The sequence below is a fragment of the Prunus persica genome, chromosome G1, assembly GCF_000346465.2.
Source record: "Prunus persica cultivar Lovell chromosome G1, Prunus_persica_NCBIv2, whole genome shotgun sequence".
NCBI classification, from domain to species: domain Eukaryota; kingdom Viridiplantae; phylum Streptophyta; class Magnoliopsida; order Rosales; family Rosaceae; genus Prunus; species Prunus persica.
Window position 1 is genome coordinate 43,585,391 of NC_034009.1, and position 17,476 is coordinate 43,602,866.

At 36.8% G+C, this 17,476-nt stretch overlaps 3 protein-coding genes across 3 annotated transcripts; 2 read left to right on the forward strand and 1 right to left on the reverse strand.

The window, feature by feature from the left end:
• LOC18790583 (VIN3-like protein 2) lies at positions 326-5,469 on the forward strand. Its single transcript, XM_007222830.2, has 4 exons — positions 326-1,032; positions 2,199-2,865; positions 3,992-4,311; positions 4,600-5,469. Exons 1-4 carry the CDS (start codon positions 984-986, stop codon positions 5,451-5,453), a joined length of 1,890 nt encoding a protein of 629 aa, XP_007222892.2. The 5' UTR covers positions 326-983; the 3' UTR covers positions 5,454-5,469.
• LOC18789339 (collagen alpha-1(I) chain) lies at positions 6,061-10,005 on the reverse strand. Its single transcript, XM_020555523.1, has 3 exons — positions 9,364-10,005; positions 8,376-8,696; positions 6,061-7,868 (listed from the first exon to the last, which is right to left on the reverse strand). The coding sequence occupies exons 2-3, from the start codon at positions 8,689-8,691 to the stop codon at positions 6,922-6,924; spliced, it is 1,263 nt and encodes a 420-aa protein (XP_020411112.1). The 5' UTR covers positions 8,692-8,696; positions 9,364-10,005; the 3' UTR covers positions 6,061-6,921.
• LOC18788972 lies at positions 12,431-16,431 on the forward strand. Its single transcript, XM_020554890.1, has 4 exons — positions 12,431-12,580; positions 13,020-13,094; positions 14,256-14,518; positions 14,639-16,431. The coding sequence occupies exons 2-4, from the start codon at positions 13,070-13,072 to the stop codon at positions 16,058-16,060; spliced, it is 1,710 nt and encodes a 569-aa protein (XP_020410479.1). The 5' UTR covers positions 12,431-12,580; positions 13,020-13,069; the 3' UTR covers positions 16,061-16,431.

Sequence of the window (17,476 nt, forward strand, 5' to 3'; positions counted from 1 at the left end):
TCTGACTATTAAGCAAAAAATAACGTGATGTGTATTTGACCAAGAAACACGCCATTGACGGACCTTGCGTAACGACACTAAATGACAAACAATACGCCACTTTCTCACTCCATCATATAGGCTATTGAGTTATTTTTCCCGTGATTTAGCTTCTCTTTTAATCGACTTCCTCCTAATTTTGCCTAACCTTGATCACAACCATATTCATTTAACATCTAAGGTCAAAATCTGATTTTATTTGTTTTTTTGAATTTCTTGACACTAAAACGACACCGTAACGAACTGATTTTTCCTTTACTTCATTCTTTTCTCTCTAGTGCTTGTTGCTCTTTGTGTTGATCTCTCTCCATTGTTTTTCCATTTGCTATTAAAAAAACGTTATTGAACTTAGGTTAAGTTACAGCGACAGAAAATATAATTTGGCCCTTTTCTTTTTGATATTATATAATTTGCCCTTGTTCAATTTCATACAGACAAGGCTTCTGCCTTCCTTAAAAAAAAAAAAAACAAGGCTTGTGCCCTGTGGTGTTGGGTTGTGCAACGATGAAAGAAATAAAGCAAAATAGAGTTACACCCAAACACTCATCCACGAATTTATTAATTTAATTGTTTTTTTTTTTTAAAAGTAAAAACTGAAACCGCATACTTCGAAAAGCATCAAAGTAATATGGCATGACGCAGACAGGCGCGTGGGTGATCACGCAAAAGAAACATAAAAACATTTATAATAAATAATAAATAAAAACCAATTGGCCAAATTGCTCTCTCGCCACATTTATACCAAATCTCTTATTTATGGCAATTTTATTATTTATTATTTCTTTACTCGGATGCCACTTTTCCTCTGACCCTCACTCACTCTCTCTCTCTCTCTCCTTGCCATGAATTTTTCCTTGTAAGTCCTCGTCTCTCTCTCTCTCTCTCTCTCTCTCCAAACAAGGCCCTGTATAAAAATAGAGTCTTTGCCTCCTCTTTGGAAAACAATGAACAACCCAGAAGCGAGGGCTTCAGACATGCAGTCTCTGTTCTCAGGTCAGTCACCATTCTTTTTTTTTCATGCTCTCTTTTTTTTTCCTAATAAAAATTTTGTGGGTTTACTCTTTTGCAATGGATTGTGGTGTTTTGTTTACTTTATGATTATTGTTCTTGACAATGTATGTCACCACAAAAGTATTTTGCATCTGAGTTTGCCGTTTTTTTGTATTTTGATTTTTCCCCTTATTTCAGAACATCTTTATTGCTGTTATTCCCAATGTACGTTGTCCAAGGTTTAATTTTTTGCATAATTATGCATTTGCCAAAATGCAAGAAGTATTTTGTGGATGATTAAAAGGCTTTTTCTTTTTCTGGGGGTTTTGGTTTTTTTTTTTTTATAACCACAGTTGGCTGTTGGTCCCTCCTAGAAAGCATATAGGGAGACACTGTTTAGATTGACTGATGACAACGACCAGCATTGCCTATTGGAACCGTTAACTTAACCCTTTAAGAAACAAGAGTGGTTTATAGAACTTTGTTTTCTCTTGGAGAATAATAACTATAATAACTCATTGGTGGTGTGGTAAATCTGTTTTATAAGTTCCTTTTCTTTTTTTTTTTTGAAATTTTATAAAATAAAAAGCTTAATGGTGTGTGTGTTTAAAAGGTTTTGGTAATAAAAATGGCAGTGCGTTATATATGAGATATTAGACATTAGATCACGTAAAGAACAGTTGTGTTTTGAGAGTTACTTCTTTGCTATGAAGAAACAATGTGTTTCCTTGGTGTTCGTAGTTCAAACCTCTCCCTTCCCTTTGCTTTCCTTTGTACCAGAAGGAATCAGTCCTTCTGGAGACAACATGGTGACAAAGTCTACCAAAATTCAAGGGCCCATTTCAGGTTCAAGCCTGTTGGTGTCCCTTGGAAAATAGAAAATTAACTAGCAAAAGAGAGAAACAACAAACAGAAGAGATGTTTTAATGAGTTATTCTGCCGTAGGTTTAGTTGTGAACTTACTCTCATAGTACTTTGTCAGGGCATAAATGTTCTTTTTTGGTCTCATTCTTACTACTTTATATGATTACCCAGGATAAACTATGAATATGAATTGTAAAGTGTCCTTTATAAGTATCTGCTAGTTTCCTGCGATTATGTTCAACTTCATAGCTTATAAGGCATCTGAAGTTCAGTTTTGATATTTGGTTTTGTTTTTGTTTCCTCAGGTTTTGTACTTGACCCTGAAAAGTGTAGCAGGCTAAGCTTGGGAGAGAAGAGAGAACTAGTTCATGAGATTGCCCAATGGTCAAAAGATGCCCCAGGAATCCTTAGTTCGTTTACCCGTAGGGAGCTTCTTGAAATTATCTGTGCTGAAATGGGTAAGGAGAGGAAGTACAGAGGATATACAAAACCTAAAATGATAGCACAGCTTTTAAAGGTAGTATCTGAGAAATCTAAGAGTATTACTAAAAGCTCTCCTGCATTTTCTCCGGCCAAAACTCAAACGGGAAAGAAAAGGAAAAGGGACGTAGAAGCTTCCTTTCAACCACTCATTGGCCCAGGTCGTGTTTCTCCTGTGACTAGTCAAGAAGGACACCCTAAATACCAAGTCTGTCAGAATGTAGCTTGCAGAGCTGCCTTAGGGTCAGAGGAGTCTTTTTGCAAGAGATGTTCTTGCTATATCTGTCATCTTTTCGATGATAACAAGGACCCTAGTCTATGGTTGACCTGTGGCTCTGATACTGCTGATGAGAATGGTCCATGTGGAATATCATGCCATCTGGAGTGTGCTCTAAAGCATGAAAAAGCTGGCATTATGAAGAATGGTTGCTGCCCAGAGTTGGATGGAAGCTTCTATTGCATTGCTTGTGGAAAGGTTAATGATTTAATGAGGTAACTAAAATTTTATAAACACCTGTGAATATTTAAATCTCAATTACTTACTCTTTAACTGCATAGCCAATGTATGGTATGGTACTAGTTGTGTACAACCTGGTCAGTTCAGACCCAACCTAGAAAAAACCAATTGCCTATTCATGAATTATATAGACATCTGCAGCTGTTGCGTTTGTGTGTCTTTGCACGCATGCAAACACCGAAGTATGTGTACTGCAAAAGCTACATATTTTGCTTCTATGATTATAAGTAGCAGTTATTGCACAGTAGCAAAGTCTCTAGAACTTACTAAGACATCTCTTAAGCATACTATCTACTCACATACACGTGCACTGACACTAGATAAACAAACCAGGATTACTAGGTGTCAAGCTCGGCCATATAAACATGTACGAAGATGTCTAAAATGCATACCCATCAGAGCATCTGATTAGTGAATCTCCCTTTCAAAGAAGTTTAGATATTACTAGCCATCAAAACATGCATGAAATTGTCTAAACTGCATACCCATCATAGTGTCTGAGAGTGAATCTCCCTTAAGGTTGTGTTTCTTTTGCAGAAATTCAAGCAAAAGAAAGTAAACTGGGGAAAATTATATTTCTGGCATGTGCGACCTTAATTTAACATAGGAAATGGCACCACAAATGTTAACTTGAAAAATATTTTCTAAGATGTTAGGTTATGATAATGTTTAGAAAACAGCGTTTTTATTAAGCCACTTATATATGTTTTGATTGGTAATATTTCTTTCTTTTTACGAACTCTTCCGAGAAAATTTGTATCAATCCCCAAAACTGAAAACTAAAAGAATTAGAACATTTTACTAAGAATGCATTCCTAGGAAAAATTTATGTCCTGGAAATATTTTCTATTGATACTAATGTGGCCTTTGATTGGTTGAGATGAGGTTGACAATTTGGGTTATGTGACCTAATCTAATAAGCAAAAGATATCACTTATACTGTTTGTTCAAAGAGTTACAGGGAATCAACTATCAGAATGACTGATGTACAACCAGTTGCAATCTCAAACTGACCAACCGAACTTGAGTTGCTGTTAGAACTTGAGTTGCTGTTAGCACCAAATAATAATGTTGGCTAATTGGATGATTGATTTTGTGCAGAACCTGGAGAAAACAATTAATGATTGCAAAGGAGGCTAGAAGAGTGGATGTACTGTGTCTACGAATTTCTCTGTCTTACAAAATTCTTTCAGGAACGGAGAAATACCAGAAACTACAGAACACTTTAGAAACTGCTATTAAAAAGCTGAAGAATGAAGTAGGCCCACTGGAACAGGTCTGTGCAAAGATGGCGCGTGGAATTGTTAACAGGCTCTCTTGTGGTGCTGATGTTCAGAAGTTGTGCAATTCTGCAGTGGAATCTTTTGATTCAGTGTTTTCTGATCCTTGCCCTGTCCATGTGGAAAAGGAAGAGCGAGCAAGTAAGTTGTTTTTTCTTGTTTTCAATGATTTGAAATCCCCATTCGCATGTGAAGCATCTTGATGGAACACAGCACTAGACATTTCATTTTATATGGGTTACATGTGAGTCTCTGACTACAGTAGGAATGCAAACTGGTGGCTGGTATCATCACCCTAGTTAGTTAGTTAGTTAATTGGAAGGAGAATAAATAAAGTCCTGTTTGGTGATTTCAAACAAACTGAATTTCTTTTGTATCAGCTTAATATTATTTGTTCACTGATGTTGCTTAATAATTCTGTTGTATCAGCTTGCCGCATCCAGTTTGAAGACTCAACCCCTACTTCTGTTGTCATCGTGCTAGAATATGAGGATCTTCTTTTTAACAACTTCTTGGGTTGCAGGCTGTGGCATCGTAAGTCTGATGTGAAGGATTATCCAGACCAACCCTCTTTCATTGTTTTAAGGCCAGAGAAGAAATTTAGTCTCACCAATCTCCATCCCTCAGCTGAATATTTCTGCAAGGTTTCTTTGTTTAGCAACGCAGGAGTATTGGGTGTTTGGGAAGCTAAATGGGTCACACCTGCATTGTATGATAGCTCTGTTATGTTAGAGAATCAGAGAAGGGAAGAGAATGTAGCAGTTGTTCAAAATCATTCCCAAGAAGAATCAACCAATTCTAGTGACATCAAATTAGCTTCTGGAGACCATACTGCGAAGCTTCAATCCTCGAATGGCATCAACAAGAACCAGAGCAAAAGGCTCTACTCACTGCCTTCTCTAACAGAAACTGCTTCTTTGATCAAAGCAGTTTCTCCATTGACACCTTGTAAATCCAACGGAATGCGTAAAGTACCAGGTTTCAGGTGTACAAAGCGAGCAGAGGAAAGTGATTACGACTACTCTGTGAGAGCAATCAAATGGCTAGAGCATGAGGGCAACATAGATGAAGATTTTAGAGTAAAATTTCTTACTTGGTTCAGTCTGAAGGCTAATATGCAAGAACGAAGAGTGGTCAGAGTATTTGTGGACACGTTCACTGATGATCCATCAAGCTTGGCTGGGCAGCTCATCCATAGCTTTGGGGATAAGATTTGCTGTCACCAAAAGAATGAGCAAATTTTTAGCATTGGTCTTACACAAGGTTGTGCCATCAAATTTTGAAGGGACTCGTTTTTTATGTGAAAATTTTTAGTAGATAGGACATGGTTTAGAAAGGTAGGTCTTTTTTTTTTCCTGGTTGAAACAAATGTAGGTTTTGTTAGGGAGGCAGGAGAATAGTCATCTTCTTGATCAAAGAAAAGGGTTAAGCTATTTGATTTTAATTTCTCGTTTAGTAAAGTTAGGATTAGAGATTAAATCGCATATGATCATCCAAATTTTCTCTCTTTTTTTTCTAAATTGAAAGGTAAACATGATATGGTGATTTAATGTTTACCTTTCTTCATCAGAGTTTTGATTAGGGGTGCTGTTATTAACACAACAAAAGAAAAATCATCATGCAATCCTCATGGTTCACACTCATTTATTGAAATGGTGAAATGGTATGGAAGGAGTGCAAGATGACTTTTGTAGAGTGAATAAGGGTTCCCTTTATAATGACCACAATTACAAATATCCGCACAAAACAGCCAAGAGTTTTTAATTTCAAACCATGCAAGCATATTACTAACAATAATATTAGACTCACCAAATTATTCTTCAACTTTACTCACCAAACAAATGATGTGTTTGTGAGTCCATACTTGATTAAATGTAGATTGAGACATCATTTGGTGAACAAAATATGATGAATAAATTTGACGTGTAGCAGAGCTCAATTGCTATAATCCTAGAAGAACATTGATGTAATGAAAAATTGTATATTTTACTTGAAAAGCAATACAAAAAGGATGAATTGCATAATCTAGGAAGTTAAAACTTGCAGATTTCACTAGGTTCACAAAAAGAAACATGAAGCACACATCTTCACAGTTCTCGGGTTCTCGGACTGCAAGCTGCAGAAGGCAGACTTCTTAGTGCTAAAAGCCAGTTTCAAAATCAACTTTTGGGGACAGTAAGTTGCAAAAGGGCGATTAGGTTTTTCCAATACGTTCTTGAAAGGAATGGCATTGCTCGCACGCAAAATTGTAGCACAAGGAGATCTTTCTCCGGTGAACATGAACAAAGAAAACTGTGAAAATAATTCAACTGCAAATGGAACTTCTCTAATTGCAACCTTAACTTGAAAACTGATACCATGATTCCGTCTTAAACAAATTCCAGAAACCAGCAGCCAGTTGACATCTCTCTTTTTGTTTTTGAAAATTATTACGTGCCAACACATCAAACTCTCAGTGCTTTTAGAAATCCATCGATCCAGTTGGTGCCTACTTAGCACCACCATGGTTTTCCATCTTTCTCTAAAGGGCATTAGTATTTTGAACTTCTTCCAGGAAATCAGGAGCAATTGTTGCTTGGCGCACCATTGATGGCTTCATTGAATGAAGCGACCAAGTGCTCTGTCAAGCTTGGCTGTAGAGTGCAGTTGTTTGAACCTTCTGTACCACTTGCTTCTATGTTCTGGTTTGCGATCTTTTTGACCGGTACATTAATACAGTGAGAGGCTCTTCCTGGAACTCAGGAGCAATGGTTATGTAGTTGGTGTGTCCTTGACAGCATCATTGAATGAGGCGGCCAAGTACTCCGCCAAGCTTGGCTGTGAAGTGGACTTGTTTGAGCCTTCTGAAATGATAGCATCTTTTGTGCTACTAGAATTTTCAATTGGGGGTTTTGAAGAGCCAGGGCTGTAGAAACGTTTCATGGGAGTATCTACACCTTTCCAGATAACGGGTTTCAAAAACTTCCATGGGTCTTCAACCATGGAATCATTGTAATACCGCTCTGGCCCCAATTGTTTTTCCATTGTAGAACGACCATGAGAGCCCAGCCCTCTTCCACCTCTCCGTCCCGATCCAGGACTTGTGCTCCAGTGCCCCCCACCTCTTCCTGAACTTGAACTAGGACTAGTATTGCCTCCATGTACTGAATGAGGGCTTGGACTATTGCTACGCCAGTGCCCCCTGCCTTGCCCACTATTGGAACCAGGGCTTCCTAGCGGTCTAAATCCCGGGCTTGCAGGTGGTCTAAATCCAGGGCTTCCTGGTGGTCCAAATCCAGAGCTTCCTTGTGGTCCAAATCCAGGGCTTCCTGGTGGTCTAAATCCAGGACTTCCTGGTGGTCTAAATCCAGGGCTTCCTGGTGGTCCAAATCCAGAGCTTCCTTGTGGTCCAAGTCCAGGGCTTCCTGGTGGTCTAAATCCGGGGCTTCCTGGTGGTCTAAACCCAGGGCCAGGAAACCTGCATTCTCTTGAAGGATCAGATGGAAAACTATAATTGGCAGCACCTTCAGCTCCATTCCAGACTTCAGGTGGATTTCCATGATGCATAGGGAATGGTCTTGCTATTCCTATGGGGTTTCTTTGAGGACCAAAGTTTTGACAGAAACCTTGTTGTACTCGATACATTCTCTTATCTAGTGAATAATTGCTCTGAAACTGATGGGATGGAGGAGCAGTCATTTCAGGGTTCCTTGGTCCTCCTAAATTAAATTAAGAAAACCAAAATCAAGAGGAAAGCAAAAACTAAAAGGCAGATAACTAAGATGAACTTCAAGTGTTCAATATTTTGGTTGGAAGAAAGCAATCCGAGCATGCATCAAATATTACAAGACTACACTTCTATTTGGATAAGTATATGACACTTGCAGTGAAATGAAATTAAAACAAAAAGGGCCAAATCTTTTCCAGCACACACCAACGAAGAAAATAATTTGATAGTGACACAAGGAACCATAATGTTACCCACAGTTTCCAGCTTCATACCATACGCTGGCAAAAGTTATTGAAGAAGAAAATTTGTGGTTTAGAAACAATTTCATTTTCACTTTTAAAACCAAAATCTTATTCACTGATTCAAGAATAGGAGTTTTCCATACACCCCCACATGACTAGAGATTATGAATTTTGAAAATCAAATCAAATGGGCCAACCATGCATATAGGAAATCCAGCGCAAAGAATTTTTTTTTGAAGATAATTACACACTACCTGAAAGAGGTGACGAAAGCCTTGCCATAGGAGAACCACCCGTATTTGGACGTCCGAAATTACTTGGCGCAATCTGGTTGCCAACTTTAACCCTTTTAGTGTCAGAAGAGAAGGCTGCCATAGGGTCCGTGTAAAAGTCAAACCTAGAAGGAGCACAAGGTTCCTTGTGCACTGGTAAAGCTGCACTATCTTCAGCCAACGGATTGGAAAGGTAACCAGGGACAGCTGAAGTTGTGACACTATGAGAAGCTTCAGCTTCTTCAGCTTCTGTGCGCATTGCCCTTAGTCGTTCCTTTCTTTTCTCAGATTCGTCCATTTAACCTGAACATAACAGTTGAGAAAAACCCATTTGATTAAATTAACATTCATCAATATAGACACTCTTTTTTTTCTTGTCAAAATAACTTCAATTGAAGCTAAACCTCAAGTCATAAAATCTTTAAGGCAAAAGACTTGTCAACCTCAAATTACTTAAGAAAATCCCTAAATTCTCATGAGATAACAAGTACAAAAAACATCAACCCTAGAGTAATATTTAAAGAGAATTTAACAATTCGCATAAAATTGAGAACCCCAAAACCTTCATCATTAGAATTGTAGATGTCCCAATTGCTGTTCTTCAAAATTTGCAACTTAATTCACTCACTCTATTAGCTTTCTACACCTAATTCAAGTAATCACTAAAGCCCAACTCTTTGGTTTGTGATGGAAATCATCACAAGATGGCACAAAGTAGAAGTTAGGCCTTGTGAATCAAAATAGTAAAACTAAATTTAGAAGCAATAAATATTTGTAAATGAAAAAGCTTTTTCATTACAATAATGAAGTATAAACTGGGTTTAGAATGGGGGAGCCAACAGTTCATGAAAATTAGATAATAAAAATAATTATTTTGGAAATAAAACCCGGAAGAGACATATATAGTGAAATTTATTGAGTCTCACATTTAAACCCTAGCAGAGAGAATGAGAAGAAGGAGAGAGAGTACCTGAGGTTGTCTGTGTTGTCTTTGTGAACGGAATACCTGAATTTGTCCAAGAGAGAGAGAGGGAGAGACGATGTTATATTTTTTTAAGAGCTTTTTCTTTTCTTTTCAAAACCAGCAAGAGGAACCCATGATGGGGTTAACCTAAAATGGGCTGGGACTTTTTCTTTTTGTCAAGAAAAAAGAAAAGATATATCGGGCCGGGTGAAATTTTGGACCAGAATATTTACCCTGTGGTTGTGTCCTTGACCGAATTTTTCTTCAATTTTAGGGTTTTTTTATGACAGGTTTTAATAAGGCCATACCCATACTTTTTTTTTTTTTGGACAAAATACCCATACTTATTACAACACTGGTTTGTTTCTTTTTTAAGTCCCTCATGATTTGGTACAGGTAGCCATCTCCTTCCTATGACGATGCTTTTCAGCTGTCATTTTCTTAGGATGGGTGTGCTTGGGACCTGCCTTTCCTGTTGATTTTGGTGTTGAGAATAGTTCACTTTGGGCTATTTTTTTTAATCTTGTATTGCTTTATCTGGAATGAAAATTCTACTTCAACAAAAAAAAAAAAAAGTTTGACAAAGAACATTATTTTTTCGGTAATAAATAAGAGACTTGACAAAATCAACCATGATCTAATAATATGAGCTAAATACGCACGAAAAATACAATAACTGGGTTGCACCTTAGCAAGCCGTGTTGAGCTAAATACTCACGAGAAATGAAGGTCCACACACTTATTAATCAAGCATTGATTAGGAATGGATGGTAACATTTGGTATAGTTGGTAGAGAACGCTTCCTCTGTCACGGTAATGCAAGGTTTGGCTCATGCTCAACTCTAATGTCCTTACAAGGCCTACTATGGCTAAACAAAGAAGTCCAGCAAGGTCAACCTTTGGTCTAAAGGCATCCGATAAATCAGGCTGAGTCATAGGCGACCATTATCATTACAACAATAGTGGACCAAAGACCACACCCATCAAACCCATTAATCGTCCCACGTCACAAATCAAACGGATAATTGAATTGACGTGTCAAATAACGAGTATTGACAAGCTTAATAAACGCACGACATGTCTCCCATTATTACCAAAAAAAAAAACTAACCATGAGTCGTGTAAAAGCCAGTTAACACATACGTGAGCATGTGCCAAGGGGCTAATTTTTCAATAATGCATTTAATGACTCTAACATACCAAATATGTACACAATATTAATCATAATTAGATTTCTTAATAGGTGAAATATGTCGTATATTACCCGTGCATGTTTGGCATGTTAGAGCCATTATATTCGTTATTGGAAAATAATAATTTTTTTTAAAGTAAAATGCATTTTACAACATAAGCTCATTATGAAAACATTATATAAGGAATAAATAAAGTAAAATAACTTTATTTTTTAGCTAGTCCATAATGAATTTTGTAGATTAATACAAACACTATATGTTTTTAACCGGTCATTAAATGGAGAAATTATACAATGGTACCGTATCACCACGTCAGCTGGTGATACTTCCATTCAAAATATGCCACGTATTATTATTATTTTTAAATAATTAATTTTTTTTAACAGCTGGACTTTAAATATGTTTTTATCTTTAAAATAAAATTGAGAAAATAAGAATATCCAAAAGGCAGAAGAACCACCGCCCACCCCGACCCTGGCTCCCTTGACTGATGCGCCCTCCCTGTCATTTTCTTCCTCCGTCCATCGCTCTATTCCATAAACAACAACCATATCTCTATTTCATTGGATCGACGTGCAAAGAGAATCATAATGCCTTTTTTTTGGGCTGATTTTTCTCCACAATATTACCAAAGGGATTAAGATTCTCCTTCTCCTCCTCCATCACTCACTTCCTGATACATATTAAGACAAAAAACACCAACCCAGTTTACAGTTTACTTTTTTTTCTTGAGCTATGCTTGAAAATGAAAACCCAAGTTGAAGATTTAGATTTTTATCGAACTGGGTTTAAGTGATGGATACTCCTTACATACTTAGAATATATGATATTGGTTTTGTTTTCTGCTCCCATGGTTTAAGAGATCTTGCAGATTTTTATAGAGATAGAGAGAGGGGACAGCAAGCAGGGGGAGTGGGGGAATTGGGTGTGGTTATGCTGTCTTTTGTTTTGTCTTTCTAAAATTTTATTCTATATGTAAATTTTTAAATACAGCTTGTAAAAAATCAAATTTATTTAAAAAAGATTGACACATGGCGTATTTTGCGTGGGAGTATCACCAGCTGACGTGGTGATACAGTACTATTTTATAATTTCTCCATTAAATGGGTGGGGTCATTTGTTATCAAGACGACTTATTAAGATCGTGCATATTCATGTCATGCATGTCATCAGATCATTACGATTTTGCCACGTCTTTTGTTTATTTACCAAACAAAATATATGTTGTTTGTTAAGATTTTATCCCTTCTCTTTATGATAAGTGTTATTTTCCTTACATTTAAAATAATATCATTAATGCATCACACAATTTAATTTTTGTTTTTCAAGTTTACCCTTTTAAAATGTATTAGCTTTATATTTCCTTCAATTTATTCAAATTTTATTATAACTTCTTTAGCATATTGTTAAAAAATAATAATAATAATAATAAAGTAAGAAAAATGTCATATTTTTAAAAAATAAAAATAAAGTTTGTTTCATGATATTGTTATCATCTTTATTTTATTTTTAACAAAATGCGCGTTCTCTTTGGAAAATTTAAAATTTTAAAAAAACTTCAGTTTTTATTTTCTTATTTAATTTTTAACATGGTGGTAAGAAAATTATTAAAAAAAATTAGCTTGTTATTATAAAAATTAAAAAAAAATTTAATAAGGGTAAACTTGAAAGACAAAAACTAGTTTGTGTGATGCATTAATGATATTGTTTTTAGTGTAAGGAAAGTGATACTTATTATGAGAAGAAGAGAAAAAGTCCAAATAAGAAGATTAGAGAGAAAATTGTTAACACTTCCTTTTACAAGTATTATTGGGGAGGGGAGAATCGAATCCTAACCACTTTGTCCAAACTTTTTAGTCCCGGCCCGATATTTCTTTTCTTTTCAGAAACAGAAAAAGTCCCAGTCCATTTCTCATGGGTTTCTAGTTTTGAAAAGAAAAGAAAAAGCCTTCAAAAATTTTAACCTTCTCTCTCTACCTATCAGACAAATCCAGGTACTCCGGCCAGAAGACAAAACAGACAACCTCCAGGTATACTCTCTCCTTCTTTTCTCGCTCTCTGCTAGGGTTTAAATTTGAGATTCAATCAATTTCACTATATATGTCTCTTCCTGGTTTTATTTCCTAATTTTCATGAACTGTTCGCTCCCCCGTTCTAAACCCAGTTTACACTTTATTGTTGTAATGAAAAAGTTTTTCATTTACAATATTTTCTTGCTTCTACATTTATGTTACTATTTTGATTCAAAATTCCTAGCTTCTACTCTGTGTGCTTTCGTGTGATGATTTCCACCACAAAACAAAGAGTTGGGCTTTAGTGATTATGCGAATAAAGTTTTCATTTTTAACTTTTCTCCTTTTTTTATATTAAATTTTCTTTTATGGGTTTGGAGTCATGGCTTCTACATTTTAGTTTCTTATACTTCTAGCTACTCATAATTTTCTGATTATTTGTTTGTTTGATTTCCAGCACGAACAAAGAGCTGGGTTTCATACTGTTGTCAAGAAACTGTCAGAGCTATGGCCACAAACGAAGGCTTTCAAGGTATTCACAATATTAATCCCTTTTGTTTCTCCTAAGTTTTTGTTTTTGTCTTGGTGCTATGTATATGTCGTTCCCTGGGAAAAAAGAAATCCTTTTTTTTGGAGCTTCAATATTAGACTGGATCGTCAAGAATAAGTTAAAAATATAAAATATAAAAAAATATAAAAATATAAAAAAATCATTTTTCCCTTTTGCTTGGAGAATAAGCTATTTAGTAATTACTTATTTGTTTCTGAGGTCCTTCAATAAAATGGGTTTTTTTGGGCATTGAAAAATTGAATGATCTTATTTGCCCATACATGGTTGTGTGAGAAATAATGCAGCCAGGATAAATTCTCTCGTTTCTTTCTTTTCTTTGGGGTTTTTATCGTCCCATAGTTTATAGGAATTATGTGGAGAAGCCAAAGACACAAGGTCATAAGTTGATAGATTCATCAACTGTCGTTAAATTCAAAAGTTTGATTCTCTCATTTGATCTGAAGTTTTTCTTTTTAGAAAAAAAGACGCCGTCGTTGTTTCGTGTGGATGTGGCAGAAATGTGATTTAAGCTGATTATCGTTTTACTTGTGAGTGCCAAACTGGTGCGGGTAATGTATCAGTGGTTAATATTGGCTACCACAAAGAGAAGTCAATAGTTAATATTGGTTTTAGACTTTTGGTTTGGTGAATAGTCGACCTTACTTGGTATCACTGTTTTTTCTTTCTTTTGATTTCTTACCTTTTCCCTTAGGAGTGCGTGTTGTTGGAAGCAAAAGGATGTACTAATTTGGCTTTAGATTTTTCTTTCCCTGGGTGGGTTATTGTTGTTATTCTCTTATTCCCTTTCCCCATTGTTTGATTTCCCTGTATGTGGGTATGATGTGCAAAGGAATGGAAGGATATGCAAATGTCTGTTTCCAGAATTTTCGCACTCACATAAAAGAATCAAGGTGTTACCATTTGTGTTTCAAAATCCTTCTCTGCTAGATAGTTTATAAAAAGAATGAATAAGATGCATGTGGGAAAGTAATAGTACGTCAGCTGGCTATGGAATCATGTTCTTTCCCCTGGAAAGAAGACTCATACCTATCTAGTTTCATGTGGTATATATGTATCTTTCTCATGGATTTAATAAGCTTGGGTTTATGTATCTTATTTCATATATTTCCTGTCCTATACAAGGTGTTTCAAACTGCTATGTATTCAAGAGCCAGTTACAAGAATATGCACAAAAAGTGGAAATACCTACACCAGTATATGAGACTATAAAAGAAGGTCCTTCTCATGAGCCTTCCTTTAAGTCCACAGTAATAGTTAACAATGTCAGATATGATTCTTTGCTTGGGTTTTCCAATCGTAAGTTAGCAGAGCAGTCAGCTGCTGAAGTTGCTCTCGTGGAGTTAGCTAAGTCTGGTGATATCAATCAATCCATCTCTCAACCTATTGTAAGTTGATTTATCCTTCACTGAATTACTGAGAAAAGCTAAATTTGTTATTATTGCTGACTCATTGACATTGCTTCTCAGTTTAATCATGGCTAACTTTGATTTGGCTGTTTGTTCTAGCATGAAACTGGTCTGTGCAAAAATCTGCTTCAAGAGTATGCACAGAAGATGAATTATGCTATTCCTTTATATCAGTGCCAAAAGGAAGAAACTCCAGGTAGAGTGCCACTATTTTCATGTACTGTAGAGATTGGGGGAATTCGTTATGTTGGAGCTGCGGCAAAAACGAAAAAAGAAGCTGAGATAAAAGTAGCTAGAACTGCTCTGTTAGCTATCCGGTCAAGTAAATCTGAGTCATCTATGGAACCAGTTGGCAACACTCAGTTAACAGTGCTTCCATCTAAAAAAAGGCGGGCAGAATCAAATACTAAATCTGAAGAGACTGCTAATGTTCCCAAACCAAAGAAAGGTCGATTTAAGAAGAGAAACTTCAAAAAGAAACTCTCAGGAGACATGGTGGGCCAGACTCAAGTTCGAAATGTAGGTGACATGGAAGTAAATGTGGGTGGTAGTGAAATATCAGGAGGGGGAGCTAATCCATCTGTTAAACCAATGGATGCAGAAGTTACACCAAACACTCATGACTCGATGTCCCATGTTATCCCAAGTGAGAATCAAACGTCTGCCTTGGAACCTGGTTCGGTTCCCCAGGTTAATACTTTTAGTGCAAAAAAGGGAGAGTCAACAGCTTCGTTTTTCAATCACGGCGACTATGGGACTCTTGATGAGGGAGCATTTCCAATTTCATATGGAAATATAACTCCCTTGGCCAAGGAAGTGAATATGGTGTCCGGAGCAGCGGAGGTGGTTTCACTTGCAAATAACTCCAACCTACAGCTTTTCAATCATGGCGACGACAATGGGACTCTTGATGTGGAAGCATATCCAATTTCATGTGGAAATTTAACTTCTGTGGCCGAGGAAGAGAATATGGTGTCTGGAGCAGGGGAGTCAATTTCACTTGCAAACAATTCCAACCTACAGCTTTTCAATCACGGGGAAGACAATGGGACTCTTGATGTGGATCCAATTTCATGTGGAAATATAACTTCCGTGGCCGAGGAAGCGAATATGGTATCCAAAGTAGGGGAGGCGGTTTCACTTGCAAACAACTCCAGCCTACAGCTTTTCAATCACAGCGACGACAATGGGACTCATGATGTGGGAGCATATCCAATTTCTTGTGGAAATATAACTTCTGTGGCCGAGGAAGCAAATATGGTGTCCGGAGCAGGGGAGGTGGTTTCAGTTGCAGACAACTCCAACCTACAGCTTTTCAATCACAACGACAACAGGACTCTTGATGTGGGAGCAAATCCAATTTCATGTGGAAATGTAACTTCCGTGGCCGAGGAAGCAAATATGGTGACCAAAGCAGGGGAGGCGGTTTCACTTGCAAACAACTCCGACATACATTATTTGGAGGCTTCAAGTGTCATGGCTGGTCTGAACCAATCAGGAAATGAATCCAAGCAGGTGTAACATATATGGTAGGAGTATTCCTATAAAAGAAAAGAAAAATGAAATATATGGTAGGAGTAGGACTTATTATCATCTAACAGAAACTGAGGCCTGCAGTTGTTTTGAACAAGGATGTGAGAAAGAGCCTTGACTTGCAGAACAGTGGTCTTAGGTTTAAACCCTCACGGCACCTTGGTAGTGTATGTGTGAGAAACCCCCCCTCCCCTTTGTAGTTTAGACTACTCGGCTTGTATTCACTGAACTGATTTGATTTACTTCCACCAGTTCGCTGAATACCCCATTAATCTTGTGGATGGAAGGCATGTGTTGGCCAGTATTTCTTTTGGAACAGTGAATTATGGACATTGCTAATTATTGTTCTTTTCTTTCTTTTGGGGTTTCATCTGTCAGCTTCATATTTATTTCTCTTCCTCCTTACTGTGTGAACAAAGCTGTCTCTGAAAACCAAATGAGTAAAACGAAGAAGGCCAACCTAATTATTTTCTTTTGATAAAGAAGCCTTTGTTGCCTAATGGGTAGGGTTAGGGATAGGATTAGAACCGTTTTAGGTTCGATTCTCTTCAATGTAATTAAGAAATAAGAAGGCCAAATAATCTTCTTTCAAATTCCTAAAACTCATTTTAGTTAAATGATGAAGGAACGAAAGATGATTTATTTCCTCCATTTCATTGCGACTTTCAAGAAACTGTAAGGTGTGAGACATAAGTTTTTCTCATGGTATATTGTGAAGTGCTATAATATAAGTGAATGATACATATATTATAATACAAATATATTAATTACATCAAATGATAGTGTAATATTAAATACAAATATATTAATAATATCCCATGAGAGTGTAACATCGAAGAATTATAAGAAAAGAAGAAAAAAAGCTGATATGACCATTTTGTGATCTAAAACCTCATAGAAAATAAAGAAATGTTTAAATAATGTTTGCGAGAAATTTGCAATCAGTGTTTTAGTCTTGGGAGGGGATCCGCTGTTCCTATTTTTCATGTCCTTTCTTGACCTTGTATAATTTATTGACACGTGTTCACCCACTTAACCCTAATAAAAACACTTTAACCCTTAAGCAAAACAAACAGCAGTCACGAAGTTCCCCAGCCAAGTACCCAACCTCGACAGCCCCATACCTCGCTGGTTCCAGCCCCAAACCTAAGCCACACACAACCTCCACCCTGTGGCCCCCTTCTCTTCCACTACCACATCCTCTTCTTCCTGATCTCCCCTCAAATTTGGGTTTCATAATTGGAAGGGTTTCAATTTTGATGGTATTTCAATTGGGTTTTTGGGATTCATGCACCCAAAAAAAGAAGAAGAAAAAAGGCTTGAATCGGTGATCTTATAATTTTATTGAATGAATTGAAGGGTCCTGAGGTAGTTTGCATTGTGAGGGAATTTCAAGGATGGGAA